The sequence below is a fragment of the Terrapene carolina genome, unplaced genomic scaffold, assembly GCF_002925995.2.
Source record: "Terrapene carolina triunguis isolate 2854851 unplaced genomic scaffold, T_m_triunguis-2.0 Scaffold236, whole genome shotgun sequence".
In the NCBI taxonomy this organism is placed as follows: Eukaryota; Metazoa; Chordata; order Testudines; family Emydidae; genus Terrapene; species Terrapene triunguis.
This window is the reverse complement of record NW_020664587.1, coordinates 13,985,840-14,004,887: the sequence shown is the minus strand read 5'-3', so window position 1 is coordinate 14,004,887 and position 19,048 is coordinate 13,985,840. Positions and strand designations below refer to the sequence as shown.

Genomic DNA, 19,048 nt, shown 5'->3' with positions numbered 1-19,048 from the left:
TTAATTGCTTTCCAGACTGGAGCATTGAGTGGCTCCAGCGCTGGTAATGAGAGGAAAGCGCTTTGCACCTCTAAGGGTGGAAAGCCATGCCACCAATAGCAGGTCTGTGCAGAATGAAATGAGATGGGTCTGTCCACTCTCCTGATTGGCTCTGAGTTTTGCAATCTTTCATGGCCTGTAGGGTGAATAAGAGGAAGGCTGAAGTGTTGGACTGTGACTTGCTCTTCCAGACTCCCTTGGGTAGGACCTTGCACAAGCCACGTCACCTCTCTGTGTTTTCGTTCCCCACCTGTAGGGGTGATCAATACTCTCCCATTGCATGCCTTGTCTGTGTGGCTTTTAACCCCTTTGAGGCTGTCTCTCGCTGCGTGTTTGTACAGCACCTAGCACACCAGGGCCCTCATCTCAGTTGAGGAGGACTGGACGCTCCTCGCACCACTAGAGGGGGTCCCATCCTGGTGAAGCTTGAATGCAGCAGCTGTGACCTAGTGGCTAGAGCACCGATGTGGCATTCAGGAAATTGGGGTTCTAGTCATGGCTCTGCCACTGGGTGACCTTGGGGAAGTCACGGTGCCCCTTTGTGCCTCAGTTTCCCCATTTTACAAGCCCTCCTTTGTACGGTGTGTTGAGTGTGCCCACGCAGTGGCTGAGCAGAGGAAGCTCTTTCTCTAGGGATGGTCACTCCAGTAATAAATTCACTTTAGACCCTTTTGAAAAGAGACACCCCCGTGTGCCATTGTTTGGTGCAGGGGTCCACCCCAAAGCGGCCGTTCCTAAAAGTCCTGTTATCTTCTTCCACCTCCCTAGCCTGTGGTGGCATTTTGCGGCGAGGCTCCGTTGGCTGCTTTCTAATGGCAGCGTAACATTACACAAGCTCTCCATTCCCGTTTGCCATCGTGCGCCAGTCCAGACGGGTGGGCTCTGAGTCGGGGCCCGTGACTCACCAGTCCAAATGGACCGGCTGCTGTCTTAGCCCGGATTCGAAAAGAGAGGGGCGGGAACCCACTTGTTATTTTTGGAGGCGAGCCCCGAGCCACTTTTCCAGCCATTGTGAATGCTGATGAAGAAAAGGGGATTGAAAGACAGCTTCTGCTTGCCCAATTTTCCAGCTCTGTGGGCAGGGGAAGAGGTCAGCATGATATGCAGCATGTTGTACAAAACCTGGAGCGCTGACACAAGCATTGCAATCCACCTTGTGCTTGGGTGACAGGCTTCTGCGTCCACTCCTCTCTGTCCCCTAGGACCAGCCCCCTTGCCAAACCCTCCACGCTCTCTCTGTCCCTGCTGCCCCATTAAGCCAGACATTTTCAGGGCCTTGAACTCCAGCCCACCACACTGCATGAGAATGACCATACTCGATCAGACCAACGGTCCATCTAGCCCAGTATCCTGTCTTCCAACAATGGCCAATGCCAGGTGCTTCAGAGGGAATGAACAGAACAGGTAATCATCAAGTGATCCATCCCCTGTCACCCGTTCCCAGCTTCTGGCAAACAGAGGCTAGGGATACCATCCCTGCAGCCTCCTGTTTTACAGGGGGGGTGCCCAGAAATCAGTTGGGATAGACTAGCAGGGTCAGGAAGGGCTCTCAACACTGTAGCACCCAGTTGTCAAGGGCATCCTCACCTCTAACGATCCATTATGCTTAGTGTAGTAAAGTGGTCATCATGAGGTTAACTGGGTTACCTGGAGTACATGGGGATGGAGCCATGTTCCCCCCGTCCCTACTTCCTGGTTTTCAATGAGAGCTTTCCCCACACTCATTAGGTGTGGTGCAGTTGAACAGAGCAGCAAGTCCCCCAGCCTGCAGTCCTGTGTGTGTACAATGTTATTTTTGTGGCACTGAGCGGGTCCCTTTACAAAACACAGCAGTAGGGACAGAGGCCAGTCAGAATGCATTTGTCCGTGGTGACCTGTTCGTCCCGGGAGCCGAGAGGTTCTGGGGCTACGTTTGGATTGGTTTGCTCTTCCTGATGCTTCAAGAACCTGACCCATAGGGAAGCAGGGCCCCATCGGGAAGAATTTGGATGGGTGTCCCTTTCTGCCTGGAGAAATCAAGAGGAATCGGTGTACCCCCTTCAAGATAGGTATCTTGTCTTAACTCAGGGTGTGGAATCCTGCCCCACAAGTCCTTGAATGGAAAGGGTTAATAGACTCTCTGGCACCTCTGTTTATTGGACACCGAGCTGACCACCAAACCATTCCCTCTGGTCTACTACAGTGAGTGTCTTCGCACTAACAGTGCGAGAGCCTTCTCCTCTGCAGCTCCAGTCACCTGGAACAGCCCCCCTGTCTCACTCCACTTTGTTGGCTCCATCTAATTTCACCTGTCATCTGACAACCATTTTTTCCCTCTTGCCTGTAACTCTAAATTTAGTCCTGCCTCTGCCACAATTAAACCATACAATTCTCTGTATTCTATACTCCCAGGGTGTCGGAAAGCTTAATTAATTAATGCTAGGAATACATTTTGAGGTCCGGGGTGCTATAGGATCTAAATACAAAGGTCGTTTTTTTATTTAGTCTTGCAACTCTGTTGTTAAAACGGTGGAGCACTTTGTGATATATTTAGTATTTATAGGCACTATATAAAACGTAGGTTGGGGCATAACGCCATCGACTTTAAAAAATGGAGTTACCCCCATTTACACCAGCTGAGGATCTGGCCCTTTGTGTTTACTAGAGATGGGCCACAGCTCTGGGTTTGAATCTGGATTCAGAAATCTCAAAATTAGGAGTGGTTTGGATCTGGGAAGTTAGCTCAGTCTATCACGGCTGAGCTATGAAACCTTGATCTGGCTTGGAATATCCACCGGTGGGGGCACCTGGAGTGGGCCCAGTTCTATTAATTAACCATCTATCCACATTTCAGCTCAGAGGGCAGTATTTTTTCCCCTTTCCCCAGCTATCTCCTGTGGAGTGCCCAGAGCCCCGAAGAACGGAATCGTCTTCGGCAAGGAGTACACAGTGGGTACCAAAGCTGTCTATCATTGCAACCAGGGATTCCACCTGCAGGCCGCAGAGGAGTCCACCACAGAGTGTCTGCAGACAGGGCAGTGGAGTAACAGCAACATCCCTCCACAGTGCGTGGGTGAGTAGCCCCCAGCTGGGCCCGGTCACCTTATTCGCGAGGTGGTTTAGAAAGGCTCTCCAGCCAAGGGAACGTTACATTTATGGCTTTGTTTCTGGTCTTCTAAAATGTGCATCACGGCCCCCTCTGCTGGATGGAACGTGTATGTGCGCGAGAGCTACAATGTCGCCCTCTAGGGGCTGTTTGTGAATTCCGCAGCACATTTTGGGGGGTGATTTTTCAAGACCCACCCACCCCTTGTAACACTCTGTAACAGCAAAACAAACAAGAAAAATTAAGGACCCGCCCCTAATGCCTTATGTAACTTCTGGACAGCCCCTGAGTGGCAAAGCCCTAACACTACCCCACTGTGTTTCACAGGTTGTCACCGGCTGTTTTGTAATTAGCTCTGTTCAGAGGTTAAAATCAGATATTCAGGCAAAGGACAGAAGAAGCCCTGTAAAAAGAGGATGCGGTGGCCCTTTAAGAGAGGCTGCAGGCCCAGCACAGTCTCTGTCCAGTTTCAGCCCAGAACAAGGCACTTCTGAGAGGAATAATGCCTGGGAGTTGTAGGCTTGGCAGCAATGCATGCTGGGAGAGGGGGACCGAGACGTGAAAGAGCTTCCTTTCCCCTGACCTCTCTCTTAGCAGGCATCCTCTCTCCCCTTCCCAGCATCCATTGCTGCCAAGCCACCAACTCCCATCAAACCTAGAAACTATGTCTCCCAGAATTTCCTGGTTCTGGGCTGTAAACAGAAACAGGCTGGGCTGGTGCTGAAGCCTTCCTTAAAGGACCAGCACACCCTGTTACAAGCCCTAAGGCAGAAGGAGCCCCAAAGTGAAATCATTAATTAATTCCCGTGTTTCTGCTTCCCCCCCTTGCTCCCCCACTGTTGTGGCGGCTGTCCAGCCGTCACCTGCCCCGATATCAACAGCATCACGGTGGACCATGGCCGATGGAGGCTGACCTATGAGACCCAGTACCAGTACGACGCCCAGCTCATGCTGATCTGTGACCCTGGGTACTACTACACGGGCCAGCGGGTCATCAAGTGCCAAGCCAATGGGACGTGGAGCATAGGTGACCCTATGCCAACGTGTAAAAGTAAGGATGGCAAATGTCAGTGGCCTATTCATGGGCAGACTGCAGTGTTAAACATCTCACAGAGGAATCTGTTTTCCCTCCCCACCAAGCCCACAAGCCCCCTCCCCTGCATGCACACACACACCGACCCCTACCCTTACCCCTGCCTTAGTTGCTGTGCTGCCGAATTCCTCAGGTAGAAGGAGCTTGGAGCAAGGGATGGGCCACATGTTGAGCTGCTTCTTAATTTAATTGGAACCGCTCTACATGGACCCAAATGCAGTTGTCCATCCTTTGCTGTCAGCTGCCACTAGTGCCATAGTGAAGTTTGCATTTAAAACAAACAAACAAAAATCCCACTTGAAAATCCAACCTGAGCTTCCAATCTGACACAAATGCCAAGTTCACAAGGGCAAACTGTGTAGATCTGTAAATCAAAACGCTCTTGCCAAATGAATTAAGTGACTCCTCCAGGCATCCTGTCTGTTCTGATGCAACTGCTGTGTTTTAGATCTTTCCTTTGTAAAAGGTCTTTTTCTCTCCTTAAGTGCAGATAGAGACAGAAAAATTACTCCTTCGAAATGTCACTTTTACTCAACCTTTGTGTCTGGAGATGCAGCTGCCGACTTCACTGTCAGATGCAAGGTTTTGCTCTTGTTGGCATTTCAGGGCTCAACCTGTTCTGGGAGTGAGTCAGCTCCCATTCTGCCTCATCGGGAGCATTGTCAGCTAAGTTCCAATTGCAGAATCTTGGTGGCAAGAGAAGGCGCAGAAAGAACCCAGCTCAATCCTCAAATCTCATGTTGAGTTCAAAGCATTAGGGAGTTTGAAAATATTAGAGACTGCCCAGACAGAAAGCTTGAAGAGGGTCAGATCTGAACTTTGTGGGCGGGATCTCAATCTACAGCTCGTGATAATTAAACTTTGGATCCACACTTCCCCCCAATCACTGGGGAAGTTTGGAGGGTCATCCAAACTTTGGGCACGTTCCCTGCAATATATCTTTGTGACTTTTAAGCAGATCTGGCTGTCACTGGAAGAGAATAAATATGGAAGTCTCTGGGGTCATACTTCTTATGTCAACTTCATAGTTTCTTTAGAACTCAGGCTGCCCGAATAGTCATAGATTCCTAGAGTTTAAGCCCATAAGGGACCATTAGATCTTCTAGCCTGACCTCCTGTATATGTCAGGCCATTAAATGTCACCCAGCTACCTCTGTATATCTTCCCAAAAGGCATCTGAAATACAAAAATATAGAGATTGCCAATGTGCATCAGACTGTCTAGTCCAGTATGCTGTCTCTGACTTTGACCATTGCCAGATCCTGTAGAAATCCCATACTGGACAATTCTGGAAATACCAGTCCATAGGGGATGTTTCTTCCTGATCCCCATCAGTTAGAGTTTGGCTTATGTCCTGAAGCATGAGGATTTATACCCCATATGTTTTCATCTTGTGTCATGTAACTGTGGATGGTCTCATTAGCCATGTAAACACCTAATCCTCTTTTTCAATTCTGATAAGTTCTTGGCCTCCGTAATAATTTGTGACAATTGGTTCCACAGACTACATTGCATTCCAAAGCATTCCCCCAGCCGCTCTTCCTTACTGCATGCTTTGGGATCTCTTTCAGTTATCTCCTGTGGAGACCTGCCAACGCCTCCCAATGGGAACAGGATTGGGACTTTAACCATCTACGGCGCGACGGCCATCTTCTCCTGCAATACTGGCTATACCCTGGTGGGATCGCGTGTACGGGAATGCATGGCTAATGGGCTTTGGAGTGGAACTGAAGTGAAATGTTTGGGTAGGTGCTGGAGCGATATCTGTGTAAAGTGATGAATTATGTTTCACAGAGGAATGAGAGACCAGAACCCCAATTCAAGAATTTATGCATGTGCTTAAGTCCCGCTCCCACTGAATTCAAAGGGGTTTAAGCACATGTTTCAAGGGGATTTGAGGCTCAGCTGATCAAAGAGTGTAACAAGCTTTGGATTGGGAAGATGAAAGAGGTTTATAAAAGTGAGACATTATTTTTATTTGTTGCTATTTTATTTACTATTGTGGGGGCTAGGCCTCTTCACCCTCTTAGGAAATGCCCCCGGGCCTGACCCCAGAGCACATTCCTGTCAGTGGAAAGACACCCATTGGCCCCGGGTCAGGCCCCATATCCGGAAATGGGAAGTCCTTTGCTTCGTTGCCACCGGCCCCTGCGTGTGCACAGTTCTGAAAGGATCCCCTTGTGTGCCCCATCCAGCCGGGCACTGCGGCGTACCCAACCCCATCGTCAATGGGCAGATCAACGGGGAGAACTACAACTACCGAGGCAGCGTGGTGTACCAGTGCAACCCCGGCTTTCGCCTCATTGGGATGTCTGTGAGGATCTGCCAGCAGGACCATCACTGGTCTGGAAAGACTCCTGTCTGTGTGCGTAAGTATGTTGTCAGGTTTATTTAGCCCTGCTATTGAAGGGACAGAGGCGGAAGTGTCAGGGCATTGTTCATCTAGGAGTTCAGAGACTGAGAGAGCAACTGGGGAAAAGGCACTTGAACAAGCAAGGAAGGACTGGTTGGAGCCGGTTGGGGAGGGAGCATTTTGCATCTAGGTGATCAGTCGAGGTTTCAACCCTAGTGAGAAATGATTGCCAGCTAGGCCTGTATTAATGACTGTGGGTTGGGAAGATAATCTCAGTCTTGAGCCTATCACCTACAATAAAAACATCCCCCCAGCCCCTCTGAACTGATACTGGTGTGTTGGTAGCCTCAGCTGCATTGCCAAGGAGTTGAGTCAGCATGGAGGATACTTGCCACCTCACGCCTGCAGGCGGTCCTTCCGGCTCAAAGTTGAGACACATGGATGAGGAACGTTGGCTGCAGCCCGTTCTGTACCGCTTGTCCTCTCCTTAGCCAAGCACCAGTCTCCAGGGCTGTGAATCTGGCACCTTTCACAAGCATTAAAACTCATTTCCAAAAGGGAGAGAATAAAATGTAATCAGGTTTCCAAAAGATGCCCTGAATTGGAAGCAAACAAATTAATTCTCAGGGCGTTCTGAAGAGCTAGGGTGATTTCAGCCACCATGCTGGGAACAAAATAGGACTGGCAAACTGTGTAGGCAAGCATCCTCATTTTGCTAACTTGTGATTTATGGGCTTTCTCATGAGCTGTCCCCCTGTTGATTTTGTGCCTCTAATCTACCATCTGTTCAAGAGATCCCTACTGCACAAAGAATTTCCCCTTGCTAAAATACCTGTGGCCAGATATTCACAAATTGCCATGGTGTGTTGCCTCCCTCAGGTGCCTGCAACTATTGTGAATGCAAAATGAGTGCTTGTGTGCACGAATATCTCACCTGAATGTGCAAGAGAATACTTTGTATGTGTAGCGTGAGTGGTAAGATTTGAAATATTGACCATTGATTTTCTGTACACATTTCAGTGTCAGATCCACAAACCCTCTCACCTTTTTCTTGGGTTTATTTTATTTTTCTTCATATATTTTTAACTGATGAGAGCTTACGAAGTTGCTGCACTTGTGTCTGTGCTAGAGGACCATGTCCTGGGAGGTACATTGGAATGGAATAATACCATTCTATATTCCGATCTTAGTTCCACTGATATCAAACTGCAGAAACTGTATTGAAGTCAGATAGAAAAACCTCCATGGCAAGGGTGGATATCTGCCTAAAAGATAACTTGTGGTTGAATTAGAGGATATTGGTATGGATGTGGGAGTGACCTGGTGACATTCTCTGGACCTGTGTGTTGCAGGAGACAAAATCGTAATGGCCCATTCTGGCCTTAAAATGTAGGAAGCTAGTTTGGATTTAGACCTGAGGCCAGAATCTGGCTCAAAATACTGATTCTCACCTCATTTACACCTGAGCAACTTTATAGACATCAGTGGAGTCACTCCTGATTTACACAGGTGTTAGTGAGAGGAAAATTAGTCCCTATCCCATGTTACATTTTTAGGAGTCACCTTGCCTAAAATGCAAGGTTTCTTTTCAGTAAATAAGCTAATTAAATAACTCACTGGATTTCTGACTATGATGTTAATATCTTCCAATCAACAGATGACGCAGTCCATATATTTCATATCCTGGTTTGCCGGTTGTTTGCTTCCAACCTCACCTATCTGTGCTGTAGCTTTATGTGCTCAGATGTGATAGCAACATCCATTTCAGAGCAAGATACAGAGCAGCCAGTAGATGCCCTGCAAAACCATAAATAATACACATGCAAGTCTAATTGTTAGAGCTGGGCTCAAACTGCAAAACTTTATGGATGCTCCAAAATTCAGGGCCGTTTGCACCCTGGGTTTTCCTTCATTCTGTTATGAGGATAAAGATCAGATGAAAATTGGGCTCAGACTCTGATACCAGATTCCAAATAAACCCAAAGTGTGAGAGTGTTTAAAGGCAAGATTTTGGTTCTTCTTTACTAGCCATCTGTGACCCACAATGAGACGCAGAAAACACATTTAGCCCACTAGGTGAGTAATGAGCCCGGGCCAGTAAGTCAGATTGCTGGGTAGCCAACCGTTATTGGCTGGTGGGAATTTTCAAACCACACCTTCAGCCAGTTAGATTAATTAAACCACAGCATTTGTAAAGCACATGCCTTTTCATGGATCGGTTGGTCTCTCATGGAACGAATCCAACAGAAGGTCTGTACGCCCAGCCCATTAGAATGAAGCAGGTCCCATTGCTTGACTGCATCAATGCACTTCGCACTGGTGACCTACCTTTCAAACGCAGGGGCCTTAATAGGACTTTCAGTTGCTTAGCTTAGCTTCATCTCCTTTTTTTGGCAATTAAAAGCTGATTTGGCTGCTCGTGGATTCTGAGCATCCTGAGCAGGGGCCTGATATTCAACGATGGCCTCAAAGTAATTAAAACTACAGCAGTCCTTTGGGGTAACATGCATTTAAAGTAATTAAAACGGAGCATTGTTGGGTTTTGAAAATAGATGCCTGGAGGCTGTGTCATTATTTATATAGAAGCGGGGCATTGTGTTATCCCATCATAATTCCCTGCCTTGTTAATGTTTCTTTTCTTAAACCTGCTCCACAACAGTTGCTATGCTATGTATGAACTTGAATTTGTGATAGGTGCAGTCTAAAGAGACTCTCCTTTTTATGTTGACAAAGAATCCACCACCTAGTTCATAACCACTATAATAGGACCCTAATGGTGACTCATGGGTACCTCAGAGAGAGCCTGACATCTGCTTTGTGTAGTACCAAAAGGTTATCAATCTTCATGCTTCAAGGCCTAAACTAGTCACCAGCTAGAGTCTGGAAGAAATTTCTCTCCCCATGGTATAGTCTTGCCCAATTGACCAGGTATATTATTTTTTCTCACCTTCCTCTGTAGCATTTGGCACAGCTGCTGTTAGAGACAAAACCCTGGACTTCTAATAATGGATTATCAGTCTGCTCCACCATGGCAATTCCTATGTCCTCCAATCAGTGTTGCTTTCTTATTGACTATCCAAGGATGCCATATTCTTAACGTGGTCAGAAGGCTCTTAGCTGAAAATCCTCAAGCTTCCTTTGCAAACCGAAAATACTGCTGTACTCTGGAGTAAAGGTCCCCAACTTTACTCCTTGCAGTAGGGTTGCTATGGCTTTAAATCTTTCTTTAAGACCGGTTTCTGTAGGAGGGGGGGCAACCAGCCATGAGCCAACCATGATTCTGTCGTGGGGGGGGGGAGAGGGCCAACTAGCTATGAGCCAATCAAGCCTATATTAAATCCAAGCACTGTCTCTACTGGTTGTCCACATAATCGTTTTGTTGTGTCTCTCTGTCCCCACCCTACCCCTCGCATTGTCTTCAGAACATAAGCATCCCACACTGGGTCAAACCCCCGGTCCATTTAGCCCTGCATCCTGTCTCTGACAGTGGTCAGTCCTAGTTGCTTCAGAGGAAGGTGTGAGGAAAATCCTGCAGTAGACATTCTGGGATAATCTGCTGATGCGTTTCTTCCTAACCCCCATCAGTTAAAAGCTGATTGACACCCTGAAGCAGGAGGGTTTGTGTTCCTCTCTCTCATCTCATGCCGTTTGGATTGTGCGCTCTTTGAGCTAGGTACCAGGAACCTGATTTTCTTCTTACTGTTAAATCTGTTTCCTCTCCCCTTCCTCCCTCCCACCCAGTGTGACTCCATGGACTTCAATGGGGTAACTTCTGATTTATGCCAGGGTGAGTGAGAGAAGAATCAGGCCTCATGGCTTTGAATGTCTGGGTGGTGCCTAGCACATCTGTGGGTGCTCGGTGAATGAATGAATAATAACGGCTGGGATTTTCAGAGGAGCCTAGGGGCATTAGGTGCCCAAATCACAGTGGGAATTGAGTGCTGATCTCCCTTAGGAAATGCCCCCAGCAGTAGCAACACAGGGCGAGATCCCCAGCTGGTGTAAATCAGTGTGGTTCCAAAGACATGGCCCTCGATGCTTAGGGCGGCTGTTGTTATACGGTGGTGTTTTCTTGGTGACCTTATTCCTTGAGAACTGTCCTTCCAGGCGGAAGGCTCACTTTCTGCAGCCACGAGGGCCGCAGAGATAATGTCTCCGCTTTCTGATTGTAGCCATCACTTGCGGTCACCCGGGCAACCCAGCCAACGGCCTGACGCAGGGGAGCCAGTTCAACCTGAACGACGTGTCCAAGTTCGTCTGCAACGTCGGGTACCACTTGGAAGGGGCATCCCAGTCACAGTGCCTGGCGAACGGCCAGTGGAGCAACTCCCTGCCCACCTGCCGCAGTAAGTCATCTTCCCCCTGGCCCTCATTCGACCACTGGGGTTGAGGCCTAGAGCGTATGAATGTGCTGGAAGGGGTAGATGGTGGCTAGAGCTATAGTCCAAGGATCAGAAATGCCTTCAGTTTTGCAGCGTAATGGGGTTGTGACAATGGAATAGCAGCAGCTCGACTTCCTCCTCTTCAAGCACTTGGGTGCATCAGAGGGGCCGCTTGGGAAATGGCGGTAGAAGAAGGGTATGTTCCATTCACGGGGCAGAGCCCCAAACAGGGGACTCCTCTTCTATTTTCATCCTGAACTTTTTGATTTCTAGTTACAAACCCTGGGTCAGATCTTCCACTGGTGTAAATCTGCGCCGTTCCGTCTCTTTCAGTGTCACGTCAGTCTGTTGACGTGGGTGGAACTCCACCAGTTTTCACCAGCTGCGACTCTGGCCCAGGGAAAAACCCTTGCAGACTGAGGCTGTGTTTTGTTTTTCCTGCTCAGTCATTCCTTCAGCTGCCAGGGTGCTATTAAGGTAGCAGGGGAGGGTAAGTGGGAAGCACAGAGAGGATGCGATGGGGATTTTGCTGATGAAGGAACGGTGCAAATGCCACACCCTGTGACCAAGATGAGTTGGACTTTGTTTCTCTCTGGGCCACGTCCTTGGTTACTCCTGGTTCCTGAAATCCAGTTAGATGCCATCATGAGTCAGCGTAAAGCAGAGTTTGCAGCTGAGTGGGAACATAAGAGTGATGTTTGAAGGCCAAACATTCCTATGTGGCATAAGCAGATACAACCCCTCCCCCGCCCCCCCGAGTTCAGGGGCACCGCACCTACTCACCCCAGAGCTGATCCCGATGCTGAGGCTTCACCCCCTTCCCCACCACCTTCCAATCGATTGACGTGTGAATTGCTAATAAGAACAAAACAATCACTGGGCCAGATCTGCAGCTGGTCTCAATCAGGATAGGCTCCATTGAAGTCAGTGGGGATACGCCAATCTATACCAGCCGAGGATCTGACCCAGAAACACTCAGTCATGTTCCCATATGCTAACCTCTCTGCCCTCTCATTTCCAGGGCTTCCTGCCTCCTTCAGTATTAGCATTAAAGTTCACTTACCAAATTCCCTCCTCCCCTCCCCATCCCTGCACTCCGTTCCTCTATACTCCGTCAAGCCACTTATCTCTGTCCCTACTGCTGCCTGGTCAATGGCAAAGTCAGCTCTTCTCACCTGCCCGCTAACTGCCCGATCCTGCAGTGAGCCAATCAGCGAGGCTCTGTCTCTGCACGTCACGTGGCAAGATCGGGCCCAGAAGATGATCTCTTCTTTTGAATCCAATTATTTTGTTTGATTTTTTTTTTTAAAGATGGAAAAAAGAAAGAACCCAAACTGCGGAATGTGTGACTTGAGATTTCTTCCCCTTTTCCTCCTTGTTTTAGAGAGTCCTTTGTTCTTTGTTACACCCTTTGTTTTGTATTTTTGTTTTCTGTTATTTGTTTGCAGTTGTAAACTGTACTGACCCCGGGCACCTGGAAAACAGCATCCGTCAAGTGCAGCCAAGTGGTCCTCACAGATTCAGCTTTGGAACAACTGTCTCATATCAATGCAGCCATGGATATTACTTATTGGGCACACATGTACTTTCCTGTCAGGGGGATGGCACTTGGGACCGGTCCCTCCCACAGTGTCTTTGTAAGTTGTTCAGAGCCTAACCCTTTTGTTTAGGGCATTGCTAAAGAAGTCATACTCAAATGATCCATTGCAGTCTTTCATCCCAAAGGGTTTCCATCTCTCTTTAGCTGAATGATGCCTACAAGGTTTGATCCAAAGCCCATTGGAATCAATGTTCGTCTTCCTATCCACTTCACCGGGCTTTGGATGGTGCCCCTAGAAGGGAAAAAATATGGTCTAGGGAGAGATTAGATTAGGTAGGGATCCTTTCACCCACCAATGAAATGCAGACGCCTTTGAGTTTGGATTCCTGACCCCATTCTGCTCCAGCGACAATATCGTAGGTGGCGAAGAGAAGCGTCAGTTCTCCAGTAGATCCCACACAGGGAATTTATAGCAAGGCAGCGTGTAATTAGCCACAGCAGATTTAGCACAGCTCGTACACATCCAAACTTCCACCCACCCACTCGCTCACATGTCTTTGGAGAAAGGCAACGTCAGTTCAGTATCGAAATAAACACCTTCATTACTCTTACTCTTTTGCAAAATGCATGTTCCCGAGGACTCGCTTCTTGACTCTTGCTGTAGATTTTTTCCCCCTTAAAGTAACCTTAATGCTTGTTGCCTTTAAGTTAGTTACAGATGTTTATACGTAAAGGCACAGTGAAGAGAGATGGGAGATTCTGTGCCAAGGCTTGGGTTAAGGGAGCAGTCTGATTTAGGAGATGGGAGCTCTGAACTGTGTGATTTTGAGCCAGTAGCCACACCGCTCAGAACTGATCAAAACAACCATTTGAATACACGGCAGGATGTGCAGTTTGGGCTCTAAGTACCCTGCTCTTTCTGTCTCGTGAGGCATGCCTAGGGGGCAGCCTAGGTAATGCACCCTGGGGTGGGTTATTGCTTATGAGTGCTTTATAGCTCACATGTGCCCACACACACGCTGCTGTCACCTTAAAAGTATATTAGACCCAAGAACTCTGAGCCCCAACCAAGTGTGGACCCATATAACCCCAAAGATTGGTGTTTGGAACCAGACAGGATGAGACACCATGTAAGAAAAACATTTTATAACAACAGTGACACATTTCAAGTAGCACAGCATCACCCAATCCTATGTGCTTAGGTACAGTGGGGGAGAGGCAGTGTACAAAACCCATAGATAGATAGATACAAGATCTGTAATACAGTACAGGAAGTTCATACTAGTCAGGCAGCTGGGGACGCTGGATTCGTAATCCCTAGCTCTTCCATAATGCTTTTCATCAATAGATCTCAAAGCACTTTACAGGAGGTCAGTATCACTCTCCCCTTCTTACAGATGGGGAAACTGAGGCACAGAAGGGCAAAGTGACTTGCCCGAGGTCACCCAGCAGCAGAACCAGGAATAGAACCCATGTCTTCGGAGTCCCCGCCCAGTACTCTAGCAACTAAGTCACACTGCACTTGGAGCCTGACTGCAGAGTCCTTCCACTGATTGCAATGGGCATTGGATTAGGCCCTGAGAAAATGGCATAATTCACCATGCACCTAATGGTCCCCAACAGAAAATCCAAAGCAGCCAATGTATCATTATAACCCGGCAAAGGTGATTGCAAATTATATAGCTGCTCAGGCAGATAGAGAAAGCAGAACCTCTCTATGGATGTGCTCCCTTCCTGCACAGCTAGACATAACCTTTCAGTTAAAGTCTCCTCAGTGGATCCAGTCAATTTTCCATGAAACCCATAAAGCACTTAACAAGGAAGAAAGGCGATGTGGTAGGGACAGGGGGCAAGCGAGGTGACAGGGAAACACACTAGCTCCAGATAAGCGATGGTTATTGATTTTCGTGTTTACATTCCTTCTTCGAGAATAAAATCATTAGGATTTCTTTTACTTGCAATTGGTGCATCTGCTGTTCAGAAGTTGTCCCTTGCAGGACAAATAGGTCAAACAGTCAGAAATGGAGGGGGACAATCAAATCTCCTACCTCGCCGCTTAAGTTTCATTCAGCTGAGCTGTTCCAAAGCCTCAATCTTTTTTTTTTTAATTACTTAATTTATTTGTCCTTTTTACACCAACTCATAAAAACTAGTTTTTTGGCACATTTTCTTTTCCTTTGTTACCAGCATGCCACCATCTTACATCTACAAGCATGCTGCACAAGCCATGGGAAATTGACAAGTGATAACCACATCCTTAGAATCTACAGGCACTCAAATCAAAGAGCCAACCCGCTCATACCTGGGTACCTCAAGCCGGGCTCCTTACATCCATAGCCAAGCAGCTAAATAAACGTGGTCTTGTGTTTTAAAAACATTGAGCACCTACAGCTTCCATTGACTTCAGAAGATTTTATGGGTGTTTTCACCACCTTTGAAAATCAGGCCAGTTTTATTTAGCATCTGTACTCATTACTCACTTTTTAAAATGTAGACCCAGGAACCTTGCCATCAGGTAACCCAGGTTTGAGCATTTTGGCTAGTGAGTATTTTAGAGAAGGAAAAAACCCTGTTCTGTAAGGGGCAGAAGAGGGATTCTGATACAATAAGTGAAATCCACCACAGCAAAATCTAGCACAATGGAAGAAATTTGTTCCGACTGTCTGTACAAATGCTTTACAACCCCCAATACGGTCACAGATTTTTAGCTTAGATGTGTCTGCTGGAGTATCCATTATTAAATTGTTAGTTACAGTACGAGTTTATTAGCTCTCAAACTCATTTCTTTTGAAAAAGGCCTTGGTTTTAGTCACAGCTCTCAGTGCCCACGTACTGTATATAAACATCCGCACCCTTTTCTTTTTCTTGAAGTATACATCATGCATTCCACCTACGCAGAAAGGGGAAATGCATCCATTGCTGATAATTCCCTTCAGAAATCCTAATGGCATGTGGCCCTCACATTAAGATTCTTTTAGATCAGATCATATTTAATCGCCTTTAGAGCTGTCAGCTTGTTTGTGAACAGCCAAGCTTCATCTACCCTAATAGCTAAGCTAAATAAACCAATTAATTATTGTTAACAATGTTTTTACTAGCAATCATAGGGTGAGCGGTTCTTACAAGCTGCCAGAGTAATTTCATCAGGTGTGACATTGCATCTAATACGGCTATGTGTTGACAGAATCCCACACTGCCAAGGGATATGTGCGTGTGTGTGTGTAAATATTCATTTTTAATAGGGGATGGATGTTCACGGGAACGTGCAAAGTGCATGCCTGGAAAATCCTTGTTTGCGTGTGCATTTGGGTATTTGCATGCACAGACCTGGGACAGCCCCTGTGCAAATGTTTACATGACCAGCCCTGGTGAAATCCACCCCGGGGATCAATGCAAGGTTTGTGCACCATTGCAACTCTATTTTGAACACCTCAGTGGTGCATGACTCTTGTGCCAGCTCCTCTGAGTAGGGAGTAAGGGTATGCAAGATTTCAATGGGCAGTTCATGCTAAGGTCACTTAGGGCCAGATCCTCATCTCGTGTAAATTGGTGAGGCTCTGTTGAAGTCTTTAAACCATGATTTGAGGACTTCAGTGGCTCAGACATAGGTTAGGGGTTTGTTGCGGGAGTGGGTGGGTGAGATTCTGCGGCCTGCGTTGTGCAGGAGGTCAGACTAGATGATCATATTGGTCCCTTCTGACCTTAAAGTCTAGGACTCTATGACTCTAAGTCAATGGAGCTATGCTGATTTACACCGACTGAGGGGGTCTGGCCCATAACTGTTGATTGCTCTGTGTCTGCAAATTCCACTTTGTGGGTGCAAAAGGGGAGTGTTTTGCAGCTGCACCCATTGCACCTTCCTTTTGAACGCTCGTCCCCTGCAGTTAGATAGTAACGCAAGCCATAATGTTGTTCTCTTTGTTTCAGTGGTTTCCTGTGGCCATCCTGGCTCCCCGCCCCACTCCCAGATCTCAGGCGATAGGTACACGGTAGGGTCTGTCGTCCGCTATAGCTGCCTGGGGAAGCGGAGTCTGATTGGCAACTCCACTCGCATGTGCCAGCTGGACGGGCACTGGAGTGGCTCCCTCCCTCACTGCTCAGGTGAGAAGGCCAGGAGACTTGGTCAGGGTTAGTGCGATGACCCTTTGCTTCTTCACAGTCCACCACACTTCCACCCGGCCTCCAGCTGGAGAAGAGAAGCCACGAGGCCTCTCAGATCTATATTATTCTGAACAAAGGAGGGATCAGGATCCTGCAGGACTTGGAAAGCCCAGCTGGAGCTCAGCGGTCCAGCCTCCAGCACCTTGGACAGTGGGTGCCGATAAAGAGTAAACTTTGTCCCGTGGCACAGGATGAATAAATCATTGCAGTGAATGCTCTAAACATAACAAATAATACGGCACAGTCAATACTGCAGCCTGCTCTTTGCTATTCAATGGCTCCTATTGTGCATCTGTGAAGAGCATTGATTTGGGGGGAGGTTTCATACTCACAAATTGCTCCTCACAATGTAACTTCAGATTCTCCCTTTCTCTCTCTCATGCATTCAGATAAGTCAGATGCTCCTATCTCAGGCTTCACACCTGAGCTGTTGCTCCATGCAGCAGCGCTGTCCCGTGTACCGCACATCACTTTGGATAATGCATATATACATGGGATGTCCCTTATCCACGACGGGCAGGGATAGACTCACGGTAACCGATTTCCAAGTGCTCATCGCCGACAATCAGGCCTATATTTTTAAAAGCGCTCGGGTGTCAAAATAAGTGATAGATTTACAAGAACCCTCAGCTCCCATCTCAACACAGGCAGATTTTTTGAAGATCTGGCCACCCATCTTGGTGCCTCCCTGAGAGCTGAGCTATTCTGAAACTCTGGACCAGAGTGGGGTTTCTCCCCTCACAGGTTGAGAAATGTCCTGATAAGCAAACATCACATGTGATTATGAGAATCTGGAGTAGTGCGGAATCCATCCTTGTTTCAGTCTTGTTCCTCACCCACATCCAAGTCTCTTCAGTCACAAAATCAGCGGATTCCCTCCCCAATGGAACTGAAAAACTGCCCGAGCTGTGTAAAACCCCACTCCCACCCCATGCAGCCTTCCATCCCCTTGAGAGCAAGGCACGAAGGAGATGGGACTCTAGCTGGAGCAGAGGCAATAGGAGGAAGTGGTTAATTTTTAATTTTGCCACTTTAGACCTAGCAGCTCCACTTGACCAAGTTTAACCTGCACTTAAAAGGGGGGAAATATTAAGAGGCAATTTCAATCTCTCTGAAGGACGTATGTACAGAACAATTTGTGATTTGCTTAGTGTTTTATGGCCACTTGGAAAGGTTCTTTTTTAATTCATATCCATTTTTTTAAAAAGCCTTCAGCTTTAGCCTAACTCGACTCCTATTGAAACCAGTGGGATGGGAGATCTGCTGGTGACTTCAGAGAGAACAGAGTTAGGCCAGTGCCATGTGCTTTTGAAAACCCCACCCCCTGCAACGAACTCCAAACCACTTGGGACCTGACTTCCTCCCCGCTACCCCTCCCGGCTTCCTTGCATCCTATGTGAGTCATTTCCAGCCCTGCAAAGTGGGCGTGAAACATGACCACTGGTACGTGTCAGCCAACGATTCTGATTTGCTACTTTTTCACACCAAACTCAACTTGTACTGGTGCAAATAAGAACCAAGGTGATGGGAAATCGGACCTTTTGTCTTGTGCCTGCGCTTTAATAATCAGCAATTCAAACATCAGTTAAGGGCCTGATTCTCCATTGTCCAGCATGCCACCTCCTGCCCCCAGCACTCCCCTACACTGAGGGCAGCATAGGGCCATCTATGCCACCCCTACACTGCTCCTGCCCTGGGGAAATTCTCCTCCGGGGCCAACCTTTGCAGCCCAGAGCGATGCATAGAGGCCAGAATCCAGTTGAGGCTGTTTCCAATGCGAAGGTTTTCGCCATGTGCAGGCAGCTCGTTAATTGCGACAGTGGCTTTAGCAAATCGGAACAAGCCGTTTTGGAATAAGTCGCCCGCAGAGGAGAACAGTGAGGCCAGAGAGAGGGATTCCCGCCACCCTTTTAAAAACAAGTGTTTTCCTGGATGACAAATGTCTTCATTATTTTTTACATCCGACACGATGCCGCAAAGCTCATTACCGTAGCAAAGCACAGAGGGCCTGGGAGCCAGGGGCTTCAGCTCTAACTGTAGGAGTGAAATATTGCTCCCTGGATTGGGGCTGGTGTGTTTACAGAGATCATTAGCAGAGAGAGCTGATAACAGTCAGACTTGGCATGAGCCTGGCATGTGGGGAGACATGTTCTCAAAGAATCCCTGCAAGGCAACCTTTTCAGCTGCCTCTCTCTTCATGTCCCCCTAACTTTCCGCCAGCAGTGCCGAGCGCTAGCGATTTCTGCGAGCGGATGTTTCTCGGCTGGGTTCCTAGCGCGTCTGTGCTGCAAAGCTAACAGCTCCTTGCTCTGCAAGGATAACGGGATTGGGGCGGGAGGCTTTGAGCATCTCATCATTTCTGCTTGGAGGGGTACCATCCGCCTGACTGATGCTG

At 47.8% G+C, this 19,048-nt stretch overlaps 1 protein-coding gene across 3 annotated transcripts in view; it reads left to right on the top strand.

Moving 5' to 3' along the window:
• CSMD2 (CUB and Sushi multiple domains 2) overlaps positions 1–19,048 on the top strand; it is a 376,903-nt gene that overhangs the window by 317,140 nt on the left and 40,715 nt on the right. For all 3 annotated transcript variants that reach the window (XM_026657125.1, XM_026657127.1, XM_026657126.1), the window contains exons 46-52: positions 2,906–3,091; positions 3,981–4,175; positions 5,789–5,962; positions 6,413–6,586; positions 10,743–10,916; positions 12,401–12,589; positions 16,420–16,593. In XM_026657125.1, the coding sequence (XP_026512910.1) occupies positions 2,906–3,091; positions 3,981–4,175; positions 5,789–5,962; positions 6,413–6,586; positions 10,743–10,916; positions 12,401–12,589; positions 16,420–16,593 (1,266 nt within the window). The remainder of the gene's footprint in view (positions 1–2,905; positions 3,092–3,980; positions 4,176–5,788; positions 5,963–6,412; positions 6,587–10,742; positions 10,917–12,400; positions 12,590–16,419; positions 16,594–19,048) is intronic.